General features: G+C 40.7%; 2 protein-coding genes across 2 annotated transcripts; one reads left to right on the top strand and one right to left on the bottom strand.

Annotated features, from left to right (window-relative positions):
* Positions 1-421: 421 nt before the first annotated feature.
* Positions 422-11,255, top strand: trmt6 (tRNA methyltransferase 6 non-catalytic subunit). The gene is made up of 11 exons (XM_085133690.1): positions 422-745; positions 962-1,092; positions 1,278-1,387; positions 3,676-3,767; positions 3,872-3,955; positions 4,045-4,460; positions 4,723-4,889; positions 6,992-7,077; positions 7,757-7,859; positions 8,090-8,176; positions 10,623-11,255. The coding sequence occupies exons 1-11, from the start codon at positions 627-629 to the stop codon at positions 10,782-10,784; spliced, it is 1,557 nt and encodes a 518-aa protein (XP_084989816.1). The 5' UTR covers positions 422-626; the 3' UTR covers positions 10,785-11,255.
* chgb (chromogranin B) lies at positions 11,252-15,794 on the bottom strand. Its single transcript, XM_085133680.1, has 7 exons — positions 15,417-15,794; positions 15,176-15,222; positions 14,999-15,089; positions 13,112-14,678; positions 12,814-12,913; positions 12,533-12,643; positions 11,252-11,627 (listed from the first exon to the last, which is right to left on the bottom strand). The coding sequence occupies exons 1-7, from the start codon at positions 15,460-15,462 to the stop codon at positions 11,547-11,549; spliced, it is 2,043 nt and encodes a 680-aa protein (XP_084989806.1). The 5' UTR covers positions 15,463-15,794; the 3' UTR covers positions 11,252-11,546.
* Between the last annotated feature and the right edge of the window lie 8,359 nt (positions 15,795-24,153).

Raw genomic sequence — 24,153 nt, 5'->3', positions numbered from 1 at the left:
AGATGTTTAGTCTATTTTTAGTCACAGATGTAACTGATCTCCGGTTAGCAGGCAGCTTATTCCAAAAACAGCACCACCGTGATTGTCACAGATAATAAAAAGCATAGATATGACTAGAAGAAGACCTTATTTGCTATAAGTATTATAAAATTCGTCTATGTTGCACATAATGTTCTCTACAGATTAACACGTTATATATACAGAATATAATTTTGCATTATTAGTTCCAATGCTTCTTTAAGTCCCGCTATGAAGCCGTTTTCTCGGGAAAGATCACCCTTTCCCCTCCCCGTACCCATGATATCGATTATTCTGAGCTCTAAAGTTAAACTTAGCGCACTTCTATTCACTCTATACCCTCCTATTGGCTAGCGAGCTCGTCGATGTCTAACCAGCCAATCACAGCCAAGTAAGTCGAAGCATGGCACCAGCAGCACTCGGCTTTCGTTTAGCCGTCCTGAGAAGCTAGAGAAGTGAAAGCTAACACGTGGAAATATTAATTTGGGATATTTTGCTATTTATTCAGGGTAGTGTAGTGCCTTTTTGAACTGTGCCTTGACAGCGAAGACCCCGAATCATTAGCTGAGAAAAACATTTATCGTTCAGCTGAGCTAGTTAGCTCGTTTATGAGCTTCGTTATGGCGGACAACGGAGACGATGATAATCAGTACAGAATTAAAGAGGGTGACTACGTTGTGTTGAAACGAGGGGAAATCTTCAAAGCTGTGCAGATTCAGCCGAGGAAGTAAGTTAACAGCTTTAAAGGAAAATATAAGCATTTTAACCACCTTAAATACTTCACTGAATTTGTGCTGTTCATAATATTTTTACGAGAAGCACAGACTGAGGATTAGCTCACATAAGATGCTTTTGTGTTCATTTGTTATTTTCAGATCAAAGCATGTGTGCAGTGAAATTTATTATGCAGATAACAACAAACTGCTCTTTCTGTCTCTCTTAGAAAGGTGATTTTTGAGAAGCAGTGGATCTTCCTCGATAATGCAGTGGGACAGCTGTACAGCACCACATTTGAAATTTTGTCTGGAGGAAATCTAAAGCCACATGAGCTCAAGGACACTGCAAGCCCCCTTGGTGTGTAACCTGCTGTTAAATCTTAAGTCTTTTTCATATTTTCAGATATACAACTGACTCTTTTATGATACCAGTTGCATTTGGACTTGTGACGACCACCTGCTATACCCAAATAAATATGTCATAGACTTTCTATAACCTTTTACTTACAGTAGTGTCTTTGTGTGCTTGTTTGTGCCTCCCAGATGCAGTGGAGGCAGGTACAGACAACAGAAACATTGTTGACGATGGCAAATCACAGAAGCTGACCAGGGATGACATCGAGGCTCTTAAAGAGAAAGGTCTGAAGGGTCAGGTACATGTGAAACTTTACAATTTCACATTTAAATGTGTCAGAGTACTGCCTATAGTTGTTATCTTACAGAGTGATGGTAAAAAAAACCTTTTTTTTTTATTGCAAATTGGATGGAAAACCAATGTTGACGAGTATCTCTAATTGATGACTTTAATTGAATATATGAAAAATACAGACGGTAACTCAGTTAATACTGATAACAGTACTTTTGCACCAACAAAGGGATTCCTAAAGAGCTAGGCAGACCTGAAAAACTATCTACAGCCGATGAACATTATGTGAAAGTCGCGTCATAAAGAAATGGGAACAAATCCTGTAAAGTTATGACACGGGACCTGAGAGATTCATTTGGCCATTCAGCTGATCCTTTCACTGTTTACTGAAGCCTCATCAGAAATGATCTGAGTGGAACAGCAGCCATTTTTACAGAAGGAAATACTTCCTTAACGAAATCTCACAAGTCCACTTCTAATTTGTGAATGCCAAATTACAGAAGAACTGCACTGAGAATCCATGGCGATAAGTCTCGTGGAACGATGAATCCTGATATTCCTAAATAAGAACAGAATAGATCAGGTGAGTGGTACAGCACGGAGTGTTTATGGCCATCTGTAAAACACAGTGGAGGCTCTGTCATGGTTTGGGACTGCATTTCAGCCAGTAGTGTTGAGGATCTTGGCAAAACCGATGGAATTAGGAACACAGAAAATTACAATCAGATATTGATCCACCATCTATTACCACCTGGAAAACATCTGATTTGCAGCAGCTTCATTTTGATAAGGATCCCAAACATAGTGCCAGTGACGTAACCTGGATAGAAATACAAAGAATGGAAGACTATCAGTTATGTATGGGCTCAAAATGTGGTCATAAATATTTTGTACTTGTAAAAAGAATTTGTATGTGTGTAAAGTGTGTTGGAAATGAAAGTCTTCATTACAAAGCTTTCTTCGTTATGAATTAGCATACATGTTTTTATTGAACATTTGACGAACTAGCAAAAAAAACCAGAAACTCTTGTAGAGGACATAAAGCCAGAGATAGAAACGACAAGGAGCAGTTGCATCTAGTACAGGTAGAGCTGCTGCAAAAACCCACAGAGCTCAGCAGCCAGCGCAACAAATTCTGGATCCTTTGCTTTTAGTTAGCATTAGCAGCACATGCTGCGTCTGATGTGAAAGGACTTTTATGCTGCGCACTGTGACTCACAGCAATGGTCCCGGGTCAGCCCTGACTTTGTGTTAAACTAATCCTAAAATAATAATGGTATTTCTAACCACTGATATACCACAACTTTATCCTTTCAACAGCTGCTGAAAGTTAGGGGACCTAGCTGCTATTGGATATTTATATAGAGATTCTCCAGCTTCAAACTGTATTACCCTTCAAGGACCTGCAGTTCAAAAAAGTGCCCCTCGGACAGCCAAACCCATCTGTTCTCTGACTGGATAGTTAAATTTGTGATTGCCATGGCATTGACCAATCAGATGAAAGGAAGAAAAATAGGGTCAAAATTCATACTTGTAACTTGCAGGGTTTTTTTTTGGCTAAGTCCACACACAAATCTTTTTTACACACACACAAATCTTTTTTACACACACACAAATCTTTTTTACACACACAAATCCTGATTTACAAGTACAAAATATTTATGACCACATTTTGAGCCCATAGTTATGGCCTGGACCTCAACTTTGTTGGTGTGGGATCATCATGACAGACAAGGGGACAAAGGGCAGTCAAGGTCCAAAGAAAAGCTTTGAATGTCCTTCTAGATGCCTGGAGAACTGTTCCTGAAGACTATTTAAAGAAACTGCAAGAAAGCTGCCTAAGACAGTTGAGGCTGGTCATTAGAATTGTCGATTTCTGATTTATATATAGTATTTTCATGTATGCTTGATTTTTCAATAAAGTGCTTTTTTTTTTTTTTTTTACCTTTTCCCCCGTTTTCCTAGCACAATGTAAAGAAATAGGGGGTGGCATAAGACTTTAGCACAGTACACATCTAAATGAGTTACTGCCTTAGATACTTGTGTAAACAAGCAGTTAAACATATGACATATTTATTTAAAATAGATTTTAGTGGTTGCACATCTTAATTGGGAACCAACAGGCTTGTTGTTGAGTCCCGCATACATGATAGAAAAGTTGTAGGAAAATAAAGAGACAGAACACATTGTGTTTTTGTCTTTTCGTGGGAACATTGTGTTTTTAGGATTTAATTAAATTGTTGTAATCCAACATAAAGTGAGACGAGCGACTGTATGTGTGTCTGGTCATCACAGGACATCATTAAGAAGCTCGTAGATAACCACGCCACTTTCGGAGATAAGACTGAGTATTCCCAGGTTAAATACATCAAGAAGAAGAAGAAAAAGTGAGTCACTTGTGATGATACAGCCACAGCCTGTTCTGGACTGTTATTTAACGAGCTGTGTTTTAATTAGTGTTATCGGTTGTTCCCGTCTTTTGCTTTTGCAGGTATGAAAATACGGTGATGATTCTAAAACCGTCCTGTCGCATCCTGGCTATGATGTACCACGGCCGCGAACCAGGGAAGATCTGGTGAGTCAGCGCGTGAATTATGAGTAAGTGTGTTTTCTTTAAATAGCTGTAAGATGTCTACATGAAACAAATGTCTCCATGTGCCGCAGCCACCTGCGGTATGACACACTTGCCCAGATGCTAACTCTGGCGAACATCCACGCTGGCAGTAAGGTGTTGGTGTTTGAGACTTGTGCTGGGCTTGTACTGGGATCCATCATGGAAAGAATGGGAGGCAAGTTTCTTCTTCTCTGTGGAGTTATTAAGTTTTTTTTTTCTTGTTTGTTTTGTACTTCTTGCACACATCTTTTCCTTGATCTTTTGAATAAATACTCTTTGCTTCCTCCTCATCCAGGCTACGGCTCAGTGATCCAAATGTACCCAGGGGGTGGGCCAGTGCGGGCGGGAGTGGAGAATTTTGGCTTTCCTGCGCATTTTCACGACACGCTGCATGAGTTTCCCATCTGCCACGTCAACGCTCTCTTGGCAGGAACTCTGGACACCAGTGCCAAAGACCCCACTGCTGGTAAGGTTCACCTTTTTTTTTTTTTTTTTTAAAACAGTCTTTTCAAGATAGTTACAGCCCTTTAGTTTCAGATGTAGAAGTAAAGCTTCTCTCTTCTGTTTGATCTCCATTTGTTCACGTGAGCATACAGAAAGTTTAATTCAATAGTTCAGAAGGTAAAACAATAACCTAAATCCTACTTGACCCATAAAAGTATGATTCAAGAGACTGAATCATACTTTGTGGTGTTCAATGTTACGCTGACAAAGATTTATCATTTCAGAGAATACTCATGAAAAGCAGTTGAACTTGGCTGCAGAGAAGGAGCAAAACCAGCCTGAGGCAGAAGAGCAAGGCACTCCAGAGGAGGAGAGCATGGTGACCAACACTGGTGATGATGCTGGTCAGGACGTGGAGAAAACGGAGAAGGATAAACTCAAAGAAGCTAAGGTGTGTCCAGCGTTCATGCACTTTCCTTTTTCCCTCAATCCTCTTAGTTTTGTTGTCAGCAGGAACAGGAGCTAGCCTGCTGGTCTCACTTCACAAAAGGAAGCAAACACAGAGGCACCATTTAGAGTAAATACTCCCAATTCTTTATGCTGCTATGAAGTTGCTACTCTGACTTCATAGAAGTTGCACAGACAGTCAAATGTGGCTTCCATGTTTTCATGGCAAAGAAGATATGTATGGGTGTGCAGATTTAGCAGTAGCTATCATTAAGCTAGTGAGGTACTCGACATCTAAAGATGATTTACGTCCTAAAAAACAAAAATATACCAGCCTCGTGTCACTTTGGACTCAAAAAAGGAACATGAGTAAATAAGTGCCGGTGAGGTTTTTGAAGGTTAGTGAAGTTAAGCTAGATGACAGTTAGCGTTTCCATCCACAGCACAATATTATGGCACTGCATGCTTGGTTGCGTAAGTTGCATAATAAAAATTCTGTTGGCTGGACAGTATTCCTCTTTGGTGCAGTTAATCAGTACAGATGTGGACACTGTAATTGTACTCGTGTGCAGACTAAAGCAATCATACGGAGACCCTTTGGAGGAGGTGGTCTCAGTTCAGTTCCAAACTAATTCCAGAGCAGTTTCTTTATGGTGACGACGTGATCCGACCCAACTCGCGAGTGCACCCTGCAAGATTGAGTCGTTTCTGTAGCCATGTATGGATTGCATTCTCGACTGTACTATTAATACATAATAAATAACATAGATATGTATTAATACATAAAAAATATGAGGGATGAATTTTCCATGTATTTGTCTCGTTCTCATGTGGTTTGTGGTGGCACCTTTGGTTCACTTGGAGGATTAGCTGAGTGAAAAGAAACTAAAACACACAAAAAAACTACGTCTAAATACTCATCTACTGATTCAGACCATAACCAAAAAACAATAGATGTAAAAACACTTTAAGTCTTAAAACTATTTAAAAAAAACAAACAAGGATGACAGTAGCATTTGTTGAAAGGACCAAAGTTAATCCTTTAAAACCGGTCGGAGCGGGCACGCTCAGTTTTGCGTAACTATTTTTAAATCCCTGTAGCACTGCAACCACGTGAGCTAGCACAATAATTTTTTTTGCATATTAAACCGGAGGAGTTGTACTTACATCTTATGCCATCAGCTTGTCCTAGGTCACAGTTTCCTTCCACATATAGCTTTGCAAAAACTGCATAAAAAGCACTTGCAGCAACAAAAACATAATATTCCAGAAACACGCTTTGCCGATCCGATCAGCTGTTCATAACACTTCCTACGTCCATCAGCGCGAACTATCGCATGTCCACCATGACCTGCCCGAAACCGGAAGTGATGTCATTTTCGCGGAAATGTAGTTTTTTACCATCAAGGCCTCATGAGCCTATACTGGTGTTTTTAAAAGTTATCTTTGACTTTATGACTTTCTGTGTCGTTTCTGGGATGCTTAGGACTCATATTGCACTGCTGGAAATAGTTTATTTTGATGCATATGCTGCTTTTGTGCAAATTTGCACTATAATATTTATTTTCGTTTTTCCTGCAGTGTATAGAAATTGGTGTATTTCATAAATAAAACTATGAAGACACTTAAAATAAATTTCCTGTGGTGGGAAACTATTGTGTGCAACTTTTTTGTATTTACAGTTTTGAGGGATAAGCCTCTTAAATTTCTCTAACTAGAAATATATGTTAAAAAAACAAAAATGATTTTCAATTTTTTTGTAGTTTATTGCACTTTTTTGCAATTTATGTAATTACTATGCACTTAATGCAGACATATTATTAAAATTTGGGCTATAATGGTTGTATTGATGTATATCAACTTGAAATGCTCCCAAAAATGGCTCCACAACATGTAAAAATATAATATAAGCTCTGGCGAACTTGGTTCTATGGTAGGTCTTAAAGGGTTAAAAGGCAGCATAAATAGTATTATTGGATGGGTAATATATCATCACTAAACAACTGGACACAGTCATCATTGATGCTGACACCTCATTGATGACTCTCAACAGTACACATATGATCATATGGTTTCCTGACCTCCGGGTTTGTTTGTTTTCTACAGGCTCAGGTGAAAAAGCTGAGACTAGAGGAGAAGCAGAGGAAGCTGGCAGCTACCGCCGCCCTGCTGAAAGGAAGGAATGCTGACGGGTTGGTGTCCGATTTTATTCCTACATCGACATTTCTGTCTCTCATCCCGCTCTTTCTAACATCCACCTCTCTCCGCTCCGGCTCTGCCTTTTTAAAAATGACTCCATATTCAACCAGGTCATTAAAAAAAAAAAAAAGCAATTACAGTAGATCACAGGGATGAGAAATTTATGAATGATTATAGTGTCATTAACTATCTCCATAAAAGTCATTAGAAATTATTTGTTTCTTCTGAGCACGCACCTATTGACTATTGTACATTGCCCTTTACGGGGTAAGTAAATTGATTGCTCAGCAGCTTCCTCTCATATAAAGAGAAGAACGCCTTATAGTTGTTTTGTGACTGATGGATAAATTGTTACCAAGGTGACATCTGAGACTGGAGTACAAGTGTTGAGCTTGTTTCCTTATTGATTCCCCTCTAAATCACTGCAGCTTTATGATAATCACATTGTCCTAAATCACCCTTTTTGACTCGCTCTCTCGTTCAGCTTTCTGAAATATAGTATGAATGTCGACTACAGGAAGGTAGTAAATCCTTGAGTCTTGCGTTAATGTCTTGCATGCAGCATTAGTTACTGAATTGCAGTATTGCCTACCTACGCATTTCCTGTACAGCTGACAGTGTATTTCATACTAGGCTTGTTTGCCTCATCATCTATCTCTTCTTCACCTGCAGGCTGGTTATAGCGAGCCGGTTTCACCCCTGTCCCGTCCTTTTGGGCCTGCTCAAGTTCCTCTCACCCTCCAGGCCTTTTGTAGTTTATTCCCAGTACATAGAGGTAAGATCTTCCATGTCCCGTACGGAACAAAGCTAATAAGTGAGATCTCTCATTAGTTGCCACTGTAGTCAGGCTTGTATTGGTTAGACATCCAATTGGGGGGCCTGCCATACCACATGAATGCAATGGACATTATCACCGCCAAGAGGTTGCTTGAACTTATTAACTTCCTTCATGCCCATGTTGCTAGAAAGAGCAATCTGTAATATTTTCTATGTTGATTTCCGCAGCCTCTGATAGAGTGCTTCAAGAAACTCAAGGAATGTGGCGGCACAGTCAACCTCAGACTCACAGACACCTGGCTGAGACATTACCAGGTAAATATTTGGACTCTGCACTGTGTGCGCTTTCTGATTTTTTGCATTTGAAGCTATTCTATAATCAAAGTATAATGAAGGTCATAGTCAACAAGCAACAGGGAATAATTACTCAAATCAGCACAGCTAATTGCTTTATCACTGTTTAGGTTAACTAGACAGTTACCTCTTTTCCATTAGCATCGGCTCTGCTCAACTCGACTCAACTGCTACTTTTTTTTGTTATTATTTTGATTTTTGTGAAGGAATTGCTCTCATAACTAATTAAGTGATGCCGCTGACTGGATAATCTGTGGCATACGGAGTTGACATTACACTTTCCCATTGACTCATACCGCTTGGACCCCCAACTGAGCAGGTACTAAAAAAAGTAGATGGTAACAATAAAAACCGAGTTGAAACGAGTCGAGTAGGTAGTAGTGCAAAAAGGCTAAAGGATTTGGACTTTTCATCTAAATGCATTAGAGTAAAGCCTGCTGAATGTCCAGTCTGACAGCGCTTGTTTCCAATTTGGCTACTGTGGCTATGCAATCTATACAGACATGCATACATGCAGGCCTCCAAAACACCAACAGTGCGTAGCAGCTAGAACAACTTCTGCTCTTGTGGGAAACCTTTAAAGAAGATTTAGGAGTGTGTCTGTGGGAACTGCTGCCCTCTCATCCAGAAGATTTGTGAGCTCAGATATTGATGTTCAACGTGAGGGCCTGACTCATAGTTTTCATACTAGATCACGTTAAAGGTGTTTAGTGAGGTTGAGTTCAGGCTTCTACGCAGGCCATTGAAGTTTTCCACACTAATCTCATCCAGCCGTACCTTTATGGACTTTGCTTTCTGCACTGGGGCACAATCATACTGCAACAGAAAAGGGTCGTTCCAGCTTTTCCTTTACTGGAACAAAGAGGGGCAGACCATTCCAGGAAAGCCCAAACCCATCCATCAGACCACCAGATAGCAAAGTGTGATTTGTCACTGTACAGAACAGCTCCAGAGTCCAGTGTTGGCACCTTTATACCTCTCCGCTTGGTGATGTGAAGCTCATTTGCTCGGTTATGGACATCCATGTCCTGAAGCTCCCAGCACACAGTTTTGTGCTGATATTTATGTCAGAGGAGGTTTGGAACTCCAGGCTTTTTTAACACTGTCTGCCTAAGCAGTCTGTAATGTTACATGGACTTCCACTTTGTGGCTGAATTGCTTTGGTTTGTAAATATTTTCACACTTAGAGCCGAAGAGGAAATCAATTTCACAAACTTTTTGCTGCGATAGCATCCTGTTACAGTGTCATGCTCAAATTGATGATAGCAGCGATGTATAAACGTTGAGACCTTTTGAAACACTGTAGATGGACCCGATCTTTCACAAATGTCTGTAAATGCAGACTGCATGGCTAGGTGCTTGATTTTTATACACATGTGGACATGGGACACCTTTTTTCAAAGATGAAGAGGTGTGGCCCAATATATTTAATTACATGATGGTCTGTGATCTAAGATGTACGTAGCATAGAACCTTATGGCGACACAAGTTGGACATTAGAGTTGTTACACACAGCTTCTGTGGGTAATGTTAAAAGCTCAGATGATGAGTTCATGTATGTAAACTGCTTCATTCTCACTCCTCTTCATCACAGTGTTGTGGATTATTATCTTTTGATTCATTGGTTGTCATCCCACCAGGATCTATTGCTTAACCATAAGTATTCACGATGTGTAAGGACACAATCCAGAAAAGAATCGAATTCTCCGCTTAGAAACTGCAAGCATTGAATTAATTAGATCAGCGGTCTCCAACCTTTTTTGCGCCACGGACCGGTTTATGCCCGACAATATTTTCACGGACCGGCCTTTAAGGTGTCGCGGATAAAAAAAAAAAAAAATAAAATAAAAAAAAAAAAAGATTTATTCATAACACACGGGAAAAGACCCAGGAAAGCCGAGTTAACGATAAAAACGATAACAAAATAACGCTGAAAACCGATTAAAAACCTTGAAACCCACACATTTCACACCTGAGCCTCAACTCTCGCGGCCCGGTACCAAACAACTCACGGACCGGTACCGGTCCGAGGCCCGGGGGTCGGGGACCGCTGAATTAGAACACGGGATGTTGCTGATTATCCCTGTTGAAGCTTCTTTTATTTAAGAGGATGAAATTAATTTCTAAACACTTTACTTTGGACTAACTTATAAAAACCTTCTACATTTGGAAGCATCGCTACATCACATTAATTGCCACTGCTCTTGATAAATTAGAGACTCCCTACTTTTGTTTTTCTTTATTTTGCATTCCTTTTCTTTCCTATTGCTTCTTACAGAATTGGATACTAAGCAGCAGCAACTAGATAAATGCATGTTTGCAGACTCTCAGGACCAAAGTGTTATTCACCCTCTAACCGTTCTTGCAGAGTTAATGTCTCCTGACTGCGACTCTGTTTGGTCCCTAGGTGTTGCCTGACAGGACACATCCTCTGCTACTAATGAGCGGGGGCGGGGGCTACCTCCTCTCAGGGACGACCGTTGCCACGGACCACTCGAAACCTGCAGGCTCTAAGCAAGCTGAAGAACCAGCGCCAAAGAGACAGAAACTGGAAGACACGGAGGGATAAACAAATACAGAAGCATCAAATCGTTTTAAGGGCACATTCCCAGAGGCCTGTAGGGATTTTTTTTTTCTTCCTGTGCTGTTGAACTGATTTGACACCATCAGTAGTAAGGGGAGACCGAGTGTCTGGTTTGTATTCATCAGAACACTTTTTCCTGCCGGGTGTGCTCACATCAGCGGAGATAAGAAGTAAATTGTTAGCCAGTTAATAGTTTGTGTGTCGAGAGTAACAGCTTTGGTTTTTGTCCTGAGACAAGTAAAAGTTTTTTTTATGCTTTCCAGATTCTACGTTATAACTTTTATTTTATTTTGCTATTCTTGCAGAAAGTGCCATTTGTTTTATGAAACAGTTGCTGATGCAGCTTTACTGCGGGCTACATTTCTACCTGCACATTATTAAAAAGCAGTACTAAAAGAACCAAATATGTGACCACTTTTGTTTTTCTTCAATAAATAAAGGAGAGATGATGGTTTGGTCCCAGAATAACTGTTTATTGAGTGCAGTCAGAACAAACTCTGCAGAACACATTTAAGTAATTATGATCTCATATATGTATATATTGTTTTTACATTTCTCTGAATAGAAACATCCAAGCCATTCCCATGCTGTTTGATTTGATAACATCAAAATATCACAAAAACGAAAAGTCAGCTAAAATGCTTTGGCAAGGCTCCAGGGTTTGTTTGTTTTTTCTTCATTTTAACACTGCAAGCACATTAAACTGGCAGACATACAGTAAAATTGCAACTTTTTTTTTTTTTCCAGTTATGGAGTGTTTTCATGCAACTTGGCTGCAATTTTCTGCAACTCCATATCCATCGCTGCCAGGTTCTGTAGCTCTTTCTCCTGAAAAACACAGATTAACACATTACCAACATTTCCTGCTGCAACAGCATCACATTTGGAATAGAAATCAGGACTAAAGGATGATACATTTCCTTCTGTTTCCCCTGCCACCACATGCCTGCTTCAAATAAAATATTGTAATTGGTTATTTAGGTTAAATAGTCCCTCGTCATGCTTGTAGTTGCAGTGCTGAAGAACTAATAAATCATTATGCCATCGCCTCCCTAATTTGTTTTTCTTCTTCAAAGACAGGGAGGTCTCTGTAGGCTCTAGTTCTTTTTTTTAATGGGTATATTATAACTTTGTTTGCTCTGAGAAGCTGCAGTCATGTGGTTCTTACTGTGATTACTGCAGCACTCATAAAAAGCTGGTGCAGGGAGAGCAAAAAAAAAGAGAAGCGCTGCGAGGAAGTCAGCACGCAGATTCAAAGCAAGCCAGACGAGTCGCTGCTTATGAACGCACTGGTTAGATTCTCCTTTATGTTTTGAGGACATGCTCACAAGGGGCGGTTCTTGATGTGCATTTGCACAGATGCGTTGAGCTTTTTGAAGGATAAATCCCAGGATCACGGTGCAGGCTAGAGATGTCCCTAATGAGACGGGCTGCTTTTTCTCCTCGTGAAGCGGTGCGGTGGAGGTGTGTGATGCGCTCCGTGGTTTTACTAGGTCAGCTAAATGTGGTGCAAATAGTTTACAGAAACAGCTGCAGAGTGCAGTGTGGTTTTTATCAGATTGCGTTCTTTTGTATGAACTGACTTTTTGTAATATTAAATTACCTGTTTGTTGTTTGAACCCTTCTGGTCATCAGTATAAGTGATTTCAAGACTAATTTTCAGTCTTCATCAGTGGCATAAAACACTTTTTTTTGCACTTGTGAATGCAGCCTTTAGTTGTTGTTTTTTTTACCTCATGTGGTGTAAGTGCTCTCTGCTGTGAGCTCCTCATTGCCTCCTCTTGAGTAGAGTGGTTAGCCAGCTGGTTTATCTTATAGCTCAGCAACTTGGTCAGTTCATCCATCTGAACAGACAAAAAGGAAAAAAAAACACATTATGTGTCTACAAAAATATACAGTGAAGTAACAATCTGTTGAAAAATGTCAAAACTAAGCGCTCTTTGATGTAGCACACAGAGCAGTTATATGCAGTTGATTATCTTCAGTCAAACGTCAAAGACAACCTCGTGCTTACCTTGTTTGAGGTTGCAGTGTGTTCATCTGGATCCCTTTTAAACCAGGCTGGGTGGTAGAAGCCTCGGTAAATCCAGGGATTGCGCTTCTCAGCAAGATATCTGAAAAATGGTTCAATTTTTACCAACTTCTTTTTATTTATTCATTTTTTATGGCAGCACATGTTTCATTTGTGAGATTTGGCTGTTATTCTCCGTTCTTACAGTAATCTGCAGTACTTTGTGCTCCAGATTGCAGGCAATGAACCTGCGACACTTAACAGTAGAAGTCGTTTGATGTGAAAAAAATATTTGTAGTACCTCAAAGCTGCGTCTCTGTCTTTTGCCGCCTCCGCGTCTTCTTCTGTGAGCTCCTCATCTCGTTTGTGTTTCTTTTGGTGGTACCTGCCGGGTCTCCAGTTTCTCTTCTCTCTTCCAGTGTCAAAATCAAAGTATTCCTGGCTGCGTTCTTCATCTGGCTCCTCTCTGGCTTCTTCTGACAGCTCTTCATCTCGCTTGTGTCTCCTCTGGTGGTATCGGCCAGGTCTCCAGTCTCTCTTATCTCTTCCGGTATCAAAATCCCAGTCTTCTTGGCTGCGTTCATCATGCGGTTCATCCCTAGCTTCATCTGACAGCTCTTCATCTCGTTTCTGTCTCCTCTGGTGGTACCTGCCGGGCCTCCAGCTCCTCCTCTCTCTTCCAGTGTCAAAATCCCAGTCTTCTTGGCTGCGTTCATCATGCGGTTCATCCCTAGCTTCATCTGACAGCTCTTCATCTCGTTTCTGTCTCCTCTGGTGGTACCTGCCGGGCCTCCAGCTCCTCCTCTCTCTTCCAGTATCAAAATCCCAGTCTTCTTGGCTGCGTTCATCATGCGGTTCATCCCTAGCTTCTTCTGACAGCTCTTCATCTCGTTTCTGTCTCCTCTGGTGGTACCTGCCGGGCCTCCAGTTCCTCCTCTCTCTTCCAGTGTCAAAATCCCAGTCTTCTTGGCTGCGTTCATCATCTGGTTCGTCCCTAGCTTCTTCTGACAGCTCCTCATCTCGTTTCTGTCTCCTCTGGTGGTACCTGCCAGGTCTCCAGTTCCTCTTATCTCTTCCAGTGTCAAAACCCCAGTATTCCTGACTGCGTTCTTCTTCTGGCTCCTCTTTGGCTTCTTCTGACAGCTCTTCATCTCGTTTCTGTCTCCTCTGGTGGTACCTGCCAGGTCTCCAGTTCCTCTTATCTCTTCCGGCATCAAAATCCCAGTACTCCTGGCTACGATCTCCATCTTCCTCGCCCTCTGATGGTTCGTCGCTGCGTTTGTGGAGTGTTTTCTTGTGATGATAGCGATGTGTGGGTTTCCAAATGCGTTTGTATCTCTCCTCCTCATTCTCATCCCCGTGCCTTTTGTCTGCTTCCCAGCGCTCTTGGCTACGTTCCTCATCTACCTCGTTTTCTCCTAGAGGTTCCTCATCTCGTTTGTGTTTTCTTTGGTGGTATCTTCCAGGCCTCCAGTTCCTCTTCTCTCTGTCTTCATCTTCCTCTTCCTCGTCGTCTGACCTCTTTTCATCTACTCCCCAACTCTCTTGGCTGCGCTCGCCATCCTCTTCTTCCTCTCCTCGTTTGTGCTTCCTTTGGTGGAATCTTCCAGGCCTCCAGCTGCTCCTCTTCTCCCGTTCTTCTTCCACATCGTTCTCATGCCTCTTGTCCTTCTCATCACCCAGACTCCAGGATTCTTGGCTGCGCTCATCTTCTGGGTTTTCTCTTTTTTCTCCCACAGACTTCAGGAGTTCCTCGATGTCTTTCACATCTGCTGTCTTTGCCACTGGCTCTGTGTGAACTTTGACTATCTCTTCATGAGTTACTGAGGCATCCCCACTCTTCTTGTCCAACGGGGCATGTATAATACCTGTGACAGAGCAAAAGAAATATTATAAACAATCCACAAAGAGCTACACAGGTGCAAGTTATGATGAATTTGTGGTGGAATTTTAACCTTTAGATCAAAAGAATAATGATCTGAGGAAATCAGCACTACTTTTTTTTCTTTAGAGAAGTCATGTGAAAACTATGATCATTTTTAATGTGATGCTGCCTGATTTTATACCTGCTCAAAGCTTTGAGCTTCTCACTTGCGCTCTGAGTGCTGTTTTACCCGTCTGAAGGTTAAAAAAAAATACTAATAATAACAATCCTGGAATTATCCAACCGATCTTTTGTGCTACAGACCTGCTTGGATGATGTCTTTGCATTGCTGATCGACCTGAGAGTCCGGTTTGGAGAGAGCTTTGGACAGAACTTCAACCAAACATCGTGTTACCTGGAAAATTCAAAAGAGCTAAATAACAATGTAGATCTTTGCACAGAAAACGCTTTGATTAAAAAGCAACGAATCGAAAAACATACCACATCCTCTCTCTGCTCTTCTTTACCAACTGGAAGCGTAAGATTTCCTGCATTGGAATAATTAAAAAAATGTATCTGTGTTAAACATGTAGGTTGATAAGCGAATAGTTTGCTTGTAGCGAATCTGAGGAATCGATGGCGTCTCTGTCCATGGTCCTGAAGAAACTTATTGCACAGCACTCAACAAAAAAAGGGGGTGAAAAAAACAGAATGAAAAGAAAGGCATAACTCTTTCACCTACCTGTCAACAGAGCCGTAACCGCCAGCACGACTGGAACAAGTCTCATCGTGACGAGCTGACGGGTAAATCCGGGAAAACGTGACAAAGCTGGAGCTCTCGTCCCTCCGCGGCGGCAGGAGAGAGCTGCGCTGACTGTGCGCCTGCTGCTCTGAGTGTTGCAGCAGAGGAGCGCCTTAAATAAAGAGAGGAGTGGGCTGGAGGTGCGTGGGAGGAACAACCTTAGGCTCAGTTAATGTCATGACTCATTAGACCTGCAAAGAGAGCGACTTGATGGGAATGTCACGCGCGCAATTTCGGCATTTTGTGGGAAGCCAAATTATAATCAGGTTATTGTCGCGGTGCGTTCAGGTGACACGTTGGGTTAAAGAGGCGCTGGCATTAAGAGTTCATGCGGCGTGTTTGTCCTGCTGGTACGGCGGGTGGACACGACACGACCCCGAAGATGTTATGCAACGTGATACCTTACAAGACTACTTTGAAAGTGTCGTTTTCGATGTTCCCAGAGAAGTTTCTGTTTGCTGCTGGTGCTTGTGTCCTCCTTAGAAAAATAGTTATGTTTATTGCAGGTTATGCCTGGTGGCTAATTCCCTTAAAATATCAGTTGTCTCTGGGGTTTCCGGTTGTAGTTATATAATGCCTCCCTCATATTTGCCCAAACGGCTTGGATGTGCGCGCTAAAAAAGTCTGAACTGTACCCAAATTTCCCCAGTGATTCATCCACCTTTGAGCGAGCACCATCCACTTTCCCTTGGGAGCCAGTGGGCTTCAGCTTCAGAGGAAAACTAATGGAGAGCTGCATCATTAGTTGTTGTGGTTAATCCTGCCTGGTGCGCATATAAGAAGAAAACAAGAGAAAAAATGACTGTGTAGAGGTGTTTTTATTGTTACTGATATTGTTATTGTTGATTTGCCTGCCTTTTTTCATTGTTCAGTGATCTTTCTGGTGCAGTGTGGGCCGATCAGGTGTGTAATCCCACTGTCATAGAGAAACACGAACATTTACCCGCTGCAATGTACAAAGTACAATTGTGGGTGTGTGTAAGTGTAGAGATTTTCTTTCCATTCCCAACTTTGTGGGGAAACTAGGCTGTGCATAAGCAGTGCCAGGATCTGTGAGTGCTGCTGTCTTTATGACAAACACTGGATTGGAATGAGATGACACATGCAGCGACAGAGCTCAGATGTAGTAAGCTGGCCTCAGCATGGCTAAGGACATTAAAACTGACAAGCGCTGGCATCTTCTTTTTGGCACTTTGCATCATTTTCACTTCCCTGTACAGCAGTTTGTTCTCTCTTTGTCTACAGTGCAATCAGACGCAGGGAAAAAAGGGAAAAAACAACAACAAATCAAATTAAAAAGTGAACTGAGAATTTTGACAGTATAGAATGCTTAAAACTTAAAGTGGTTCCATCTCGGATGTTTTTAGATAAGTATTTTTTACATACGATGAGAAGCACTGACCTTTAAATGCCACAAAATACATTCAAATTCAATCATGTCTTGGAAAGCATAAGTCCAGAAACTGCAACCGCTGCAAGCAAAATGAGAATATCGCTTACCACAAATCTGACCTCTTGTCTGTGCTTGTCATCCCTACATGACTGGTTATTGACATCTCTATTTGTTACTGCACAGAGCCTCCTTTGGGGCGACTGAATTAATTACTGTTCAGAACATAAAACTGTAATGCCAGATGGTGTATTGCACACACAAGCAATACACACTGATTCTGTGGCGTGAAATATAGAAGGACCATTTTCAAGTGTGTATGCTTTGTGTTCAGTGAACAGCAGTAGGGTAGAAGAGCTCTGCAGTTTCCTCTATTGTCTCTGGGGAGGAAGTTATGTCTGAGGCTCAATATTCCACAGTGAGCCATGCAGTCAGTAGATATCAAAAGCACTGAGCCACTAAATTATACAAGTCATGTGGCCTGAACAATGTGTGTGTGTGTGCCCGTAAATGTGTGCTCATTCACACGTGGTTCTGTATATGTGATTTTTGTGGCTTTGCCGCTTTTGCTCCAGGCCCGATTAATATTTCAGTGAGCCACGAAGATATACTGTAGGAGCTTACAGGGGATTTCAGAGGAGAAGCCAGAGTGCTCTGCTGGTCTCTCAGAGCACGACTCAGATTGGCTCGTCTGCAGCAACACCACCTCTTTCATCATCTCCATTTACATGAATGAACAAAAGGCAAAGTGGCTCATGATGAACACAATGCAGTGGGCCGCATGAAAGCCTCGACCGCGCTTTCATCTTTGGTGGGGACAAGCTTTGTGTTTGGCTCAAACCTCCTGTGTGACTTTGATGATAGTCCAAGAACAATAGGGGAGTCTGTGTACAGTCACTTTTGGTCAAATACACGTTCTTTTGTTAATATTCTATGGTCAATGCACCATTGTTTTCTGATATTTTGTTGTGAAGGAGTAGCTTCTTATTAGTATATAGGCACAGTCTGATGTACTAAAGACTAAAGGTTCTCACTAATTAGCATCCATCCATTTTTAACATCTATCACAGCACAACTGAACTTAAATAATTTCTCTTTGTTTAAAAGGAATATATCTTGTCTGCTGCTGTATGAGGCCCCGAAGCATTTTAGAGGACTCTGGAAATTGTGTTTTGTTTTGTTTATTCAGTAATTACAGCATTGTGTGGATGGGTGGGTGGGGATTATTAAGATTGACTGTTGTACTGACAGAAGATGGCGCTAATTTTTTTTTTAAAGCTTTAAGCACTTATTTCTTAAATCCAGCTTCACAGACAGTTTTACATCTATGTCCATTTCTCAGAGCAGGGCTCAGTGGCGTAAATTAGCCTTTATACATGTAGCGTTTAGTGTCACCTTTCATGCCTCTCTCAGGGTGAACTGTAAAAACTTTGGTAATGCCTGATGCAAAAAAATATGCCACAACCATCAGCAAGAACTGGATTTGTAGTAGGTTTTGGTTCCAAATCCCAGGCAAGCCCCCAAATTATGTTAGAGCACCTAAATCAATTGTTTAAAAGAACTGTAAGCATTTTAAATGCAAGTTTGACTTTATATGTGGCATCGCTCAAATGCCATTTCTTCAGCTATAACATTGTTTGTGCTAATTATCCTCATCACAGTTTAGGTTTCAGAGCAGGATCCACACTGTGATGGAAAAAAAGTCTGGACCACTTGTGGCTCCTGGTGTTTCTGTTGCTAGATATTCAACAAACAAGACCAAGCAGACCATTGAGTAAAGAGGATAGAAACGAATAAGCTGTAAAGAATGAAAATGAAGCTCCAAATGACCCATGAAGGTGTCATTACAGAACAGCTTGGTTGTTTATGCACTCATCAGGCTGTGCCATATCTCATTTTATCCAGATCTGTAATGCTATTAGCGCCTTCATTGTGGCATCAGGGTGCTTTCTCAATACAGCACTCAATGGGCTCCAAAAGGCTTTTGCAAGGATAAAATGGCCTATAAAGAGGATTTAGCTCTGATTAATTGTTTAATTCAGGATCTAGATTATCCTAATTAGCAGCCATGCAGGTGAAGGCTTAATTTTATAATATAATATGATAACACTTTGCTGGATGTACCTCACATATTGTTCAGCTACAGCAACATTTTCATAACAGAATTCAGCTCCTTAATTGAATATTACAGAGATAACCTGAGGCCAACAACAGAGAATAAATGGGGCTGAATGCCCCACTGAACCTGAAGGCACTCTTTCAGTGTTTGTCTGACTGTGAGCTGCAGACTTGTAGAACCGGGTACTGTAACTGAGCTCTTCTGACACCACCCATGAGTCATTTTTTATTAATGCAGATGGTTTTAGGATTTTTTTATTTTATTTTAGTAAAGGTGAAGATTCTAACAAAGTCTTCAAGGAGAAAAGAATACCAAGTGCTAATTAAACGAGAATAAATATGAATAAAGTGAATGTGGGATTTTCAGGGTTTTCAAGAATAAAGGTCACTGAGCCTTTACACTACACGGTGAGGTCACTGTGTGTTTGCATTATAGCACTGTAACATCCATATCATCATTTTGACTGCATAACCCACCTCCAGTGAAAACTTATTCATCCAAAATGCTTGTGCGTTTCCTGCTGAATAACATTAAGAATACTTATTATGGTAGCACAGGACTGGCTCATTTTAATATGGTTACATAGCTGTTTGCCAAAATGTGCTAATGAAGTATAGTTATTGAGGAGATAGCATCATTGCTACACTCAGCTAAGAGAGCAAAATATCTCAAACTGTACAAGGAAGGCTTGAGCAGACTGTCGAGTCGGTTGCAAGAGCTAATGAAAGTTTTTTATGTGGACCCTGCTGCTGACAGCATGGCACTCAAGGCTGGCAGTAAAATAAAAAGAACTCTATTGAGAACTTATGGTGCTGCAGTTGTAGCAAGAAAAAGGCCAATAAACTAACCAAATCAAGCCAAGATCCAAGACCAGGAGGAAGATTAGTGACAACTTGACAGAGACTAAGGCTGTATACCTTATATATACTATGAACTCAAACAAGACAGGCAAGGATGAGGGAGAGAACAAAGGGGGGAAGTAAAAACATAAAATGATGACCTTCAAAGAATGGAACAAAACAAAACGATTATATATAGTTTTTCATGCAAAGTCCAGTTCAACTGATAGAAAAGGATGGCATAAAAGAGTTTGATCTCTCTCTAGTTTTAATTACTGTGCAACAATGTTGAATATTTGTCCTTGATTCTTGTATTAATTTTATTTTAAATCATCTAGTGTTGTTTTTCGGCAGTCTCTAATAGAGACATGTATTTGGCGAGAGTGTTGAAAAGTAAACAATCCCAGTATATGTTTTTGTTCGCTAAATTTTTCATTAATGTCAATGCTGATTAAGCATTCAGATGACTGCTATATTTCCTGAGGTCTTTCAGCTGATTTTTATTTTTATTTGAAATAAAAAACAACAGTAGTAACAACCCCTCTACCACTTCCCCAGAAACTGCATAATCTAGTTTTAGCTTCTGTGAAATTTGTCAAAAACACTTTAGCATCACTCTGCTCAGACAATTTATGTCCACTATTACTCGCCATATATATATATTTTTACCCCTAAAACATAACAAATGTTGACTGCTACACATCTCAACAGATTTACCAACCTTTTGGACTGAACCTCTGCAGTGAATGAACATTTAATGTGGTCCTGCTGCATATGTTCTCCTCTCCTGGGTTTAAATAATGAGTATTGATTTTTTTTATGTTAATGTGGCTATCACATAAATCAAATCAATAACTGTGATGAAGAGACACAGACAAATGTTCCATCAAAATAGTGATTAAAGCGTAAGTCCAAGCTGACGCTGAGGCAGTGTAGCATAGATGCATGTGTTTGTATTTTATCAGACCACATTTTCTTCCTAAGAGACATTTAAAAGAGCACTCAAGTTTTTCCATTATTTCCCCCCCGTTTTCTCTCGTCGCTGCTTTTTCTTGCTGGCTTGCTGTAGTTTCTGCCTTTGTTGTCTCATAATACCACGTCAATATGGCACATGAAAGAGCTCACAAGAGGGACGACAGCTTCACAGTCTAAGTCCGTTTGTTCTTCATAGGAGAAGCAAATAAAAGCTGAAAACACTTCTTTTTCTTCTAATTTTTTTAAATAAAAGAAAATGGGAATGGTGTTAGCTTGGCAATACATGAAAAAATCACATTTTATAGCATTACTACAGTCCCTGCACAGGAATGCTTGTGTCTTTTTGACTTTGAGAGACTTTTTAAAATAAAAACACAATATACAAACTAGCTTTTCCATGTCATTGATTTTTGTCCCTACTACTTGCAGCTGAGGAAAGGCAGATAAGACGCAGTGTACTGGAGAACTACAATTTACACAATGGTTACACAGTGGTTTTGTTTTGTTTTGGACACAGTGTCCAGACTGGGGAGTATTATATTGCATTTTGCATGATTATGACTGTAATGCGGATTAAGCACCTGAGAACTGCTTGCAAAATACCTACAGGGAAGGCTTTATCTTCTTAAGCACACTGCAGAGGTTGTAAAACATGTCAATAACTAAGCAGTGTTGGGAAGGTTACTTTTAAAATGTATTCCACTACAGATTACAGATTACATAATACATGCCCCAAAATGTATTTTGTAACGTATTCTGTTACGTTACTCAATGAAAGTAACGCATTTCAAATACTTTGGATTACTTAATATATTATCATGCTTTTTTACAACTACATGAATGTACTATTGCTGTGATTTATTACTGTTACTGAAGGTTATTTGCCATACCAATACCAGCTAGATTTTTAAATCTTAATATAAATGAGTAACAGGTGGACATTAGGTAAGGCTGCACTTTTTGCAGCAATCTCATATAGAAAACTATTCCGCGCGTACTCCGAACCGTAAAAGCGTAAAACCGTAAAGGGACCTCTGGCTAATACGTCGGGTTCGTGTTGGGTTCGTGTTGGGTTCGTGTCGGGCTCGTAGCCGAAAACTAGCTTTACTTTGTTGTCTGAGTCAACTTTGCTAGCGAGAGACAGAGAGAGGCGTTGAAAGGCTGCTCCAACAGAACTTATTGTTTTTGGAGGAAAACACGAACACGGTGTACAGTCGAGTCTTAATAGCTTACTTACAACTGGGCTCGTCAGGCACTCTTCTTGGCTGCAGTGGTTATTATTATATTTACATGCTTCCAGCTCCCGTTGTCAGGGTTCCTGGGTCATCGACCCAGTGCTTTCGGTTTGGTTCGTGTTCAGTTTATTTTGCCACTGCCTGTTTCACTTCCTGTTTGTTCCTGTGTCAGCTCGTCTCGTGCCATTAGCCAGATTATGTTCAGCTGTGTACTCACCGGTCTCTCATTATCATCCTCATCAGTCTGTGTATTTAAGTCTTCTGTTTCTACTCGTTCTTTTTCGTGTCATTGATGTTGATGTTCGTGTGATGTTGTCCTTCCCGTGTGTTCTCTTAGTTCAGTCAGCCTCAGTGATCCGTTCACCCTTTGTTCATCCGCTCCTTATAATAAACCATCACCAGTCTTCACCTACCTGCGAGTCCTGCGTTTGGGTTCCTTCTTCCTCGCCTCCACACAACGCCTGACACCCGTTTCTGCTCGGTGACAGCTCGTACTTTTCCACTCACCTTTTTATCCCTCACGCTCACAGACACATAAACAGTCCATTCTCCCTGCAGCACGGACTACACTGCCCATGAGGCTACATTCTTTAGGCTGATGCCTGTAACACTCTGCTATTGCCTTCATATTAAATCATTTTTAAAAATATTTCTTCACGTCATTATGAGACGCGAGATTGAGACACTTAATGTGTTTTGTTTGGGTTTCCACTGGTGTGGAATTACCAAAAATAGAGAGGGCATAGCCAAACATATCAAACAGGAAAGTACCGCCGTGTAATCCATTTATTTCAACAAAGTAACTGTATTCTAAATACCACCTTTTTAAACGGTAACTGTAACGGAATACAGTTACTCATATTTTGTATTTTAAATACGTAACGGCGGTACATGTATTCCGTTACTCCCCAACACTGTAACTAAGTTATGTAATCCTTTTCTGTGCAGTAAAGCAGTAACTTTTGAGTATAAAACATGTTAGGGAAAGGCGGTTCACTGCTTTAAAATCTCGACTGAAGTGATATTAAAATTGGCTGATTCTCCCCTAAAGCATCTTTACTGCTGTGACCTTCAACCCTTTACTTGAATTGACACTAATGTTTTGCATTCTTCACAGGAGTGACAACATTGAGTGGTCTGAGTCAGGACCGAGACAGCGGTGAATAAGAAATTGGATTATTTTATCTAAATTCTGCCTCAGGTTCAAAGGTTTAAAGCTTGTCAATAAGTGTAAAGCTTCAGTGTGTTATACTGGCCTCAGACAGAGCCTAGGGGTAACTTCTTGATTGCATTCACGGTGAGGCCTTTTGGTTTGAAAGGTAACCTTTGTGCTAGATTCAAATAGGAGATTGCATTACACCAATTGCATCACACCGTTGTGCTCTGCGGGACAATAAAACAATAAATAATACTTACTATCTGTCTATTTTATCTATGTGTGCAAATCAAAACAAAATCATCTTGCGATTATTATTTGCCATCTCTGACCTATTAACACTGAACACACTTCATCTGGAGATCTGCTGCATATTTGATGTGGGAGCAAACAGCACATAATGTTTGTTGTGTAAGCTGATCACTAAATATTCAAAGCACACATGTGATACTGCCTCTTTGTTATTCTGTTTAGTTGCTGATGAATTTCTAGTAGTGTTCCCTTACAAAAACGCCCAACTGTGGAAAAGAGAGTAATCAGAGATCGTCTTTGCTTTAATTATTCGTGGCACAGATTCAACAAGGTGCTGGAAACATTTCTCAGAGATTTTGGTCCATGTTGACATGACAGCATCGCACAGTTTATGTAGATTTGTCGGCTGTTGTCGGATGATGAAAACATCCTGTTCCGCTGCATCCCAGTGGTGCTCTATCGGATTGAGATCTGGTGACTGTGGGTCATTTGACTATACAGCGAACTGATTGTCATATTCAAGAAAGCAGTTTGGGATGATCTGAGCCTCATAAAATGGTGTGTTATCCTGCTAGAACCAACCATCAAAAGATAGGCACACTGCAATCATAAAGGGATGGGCATGGTCAGCAATAATACTCAAATAGGCTGTGGATTTTAAACGATGCTCAGTTGGTACTAAGGAGCCCAAAAGTGTGCCAAGAAAATATT

Source organism: Neolamprologus multifasciatus, chromosome 15 (genome assembly GCF_963576455.1).
Source record: "Neolamprologus multifasciatus chromosome 15, fNeoMul1.2, whole genome shotgun sequence".
In the NCBI taxonomy this organism is placed as follows: domain Eukaryota; kingdom Metazoa; phylum Chordata; class Actinopteri; order Cichliformes; family Cichlidae; genus Neolamprologus; species Neolamprologus multifasciatus.
Note: the sequence above shows the minus strand (reverse complement) of the source record. Positions and strands in the feature narration are given on the sequence as shown.

Coding starts and splice junctions, on each gene's coding strand:
- trmt6 (XM_085133690.1), top strand. CDS start 627: ATGAGCTTCGTTATGGCGGACAACGGAGACGATGATAATCAGTACAGA. Junction 1,093..1,277: donor GGACACTGCAAGCCCCCTTG/GTGTGTAACCTG, acceptor TGTGCCTCCCAG/ATGCAGTGGAGGCAGGTACA. Junction 1,388..3,675: donor AGAAAGGTCTGAAGGGTCAG/GTACATGTGAAA, acceptor TGGTCATCACAG/GACATCATTAAGAAGCTCGT.
- chgb (XM_085133680.1), bottom strand. CDS start 15,462: ATGAGACTTGTTCCAGTCGTGCTGGCGGTTACGGCTCTGTTGACAG. Junction 14,679..14,998: donor CAAAGACATCATCCAAGCAG/GTCTGTAGCACA, acceptor GCTCTGTCACAG/GTATTATACATGCCCCGTTG. Junction 11,628..12,532: donor GAGCACTTACACCACATGAG/GTAAAAAAAACA, acceptor TGTGTTTTTCAG/GAGAAAGAGCTACAGAACCT.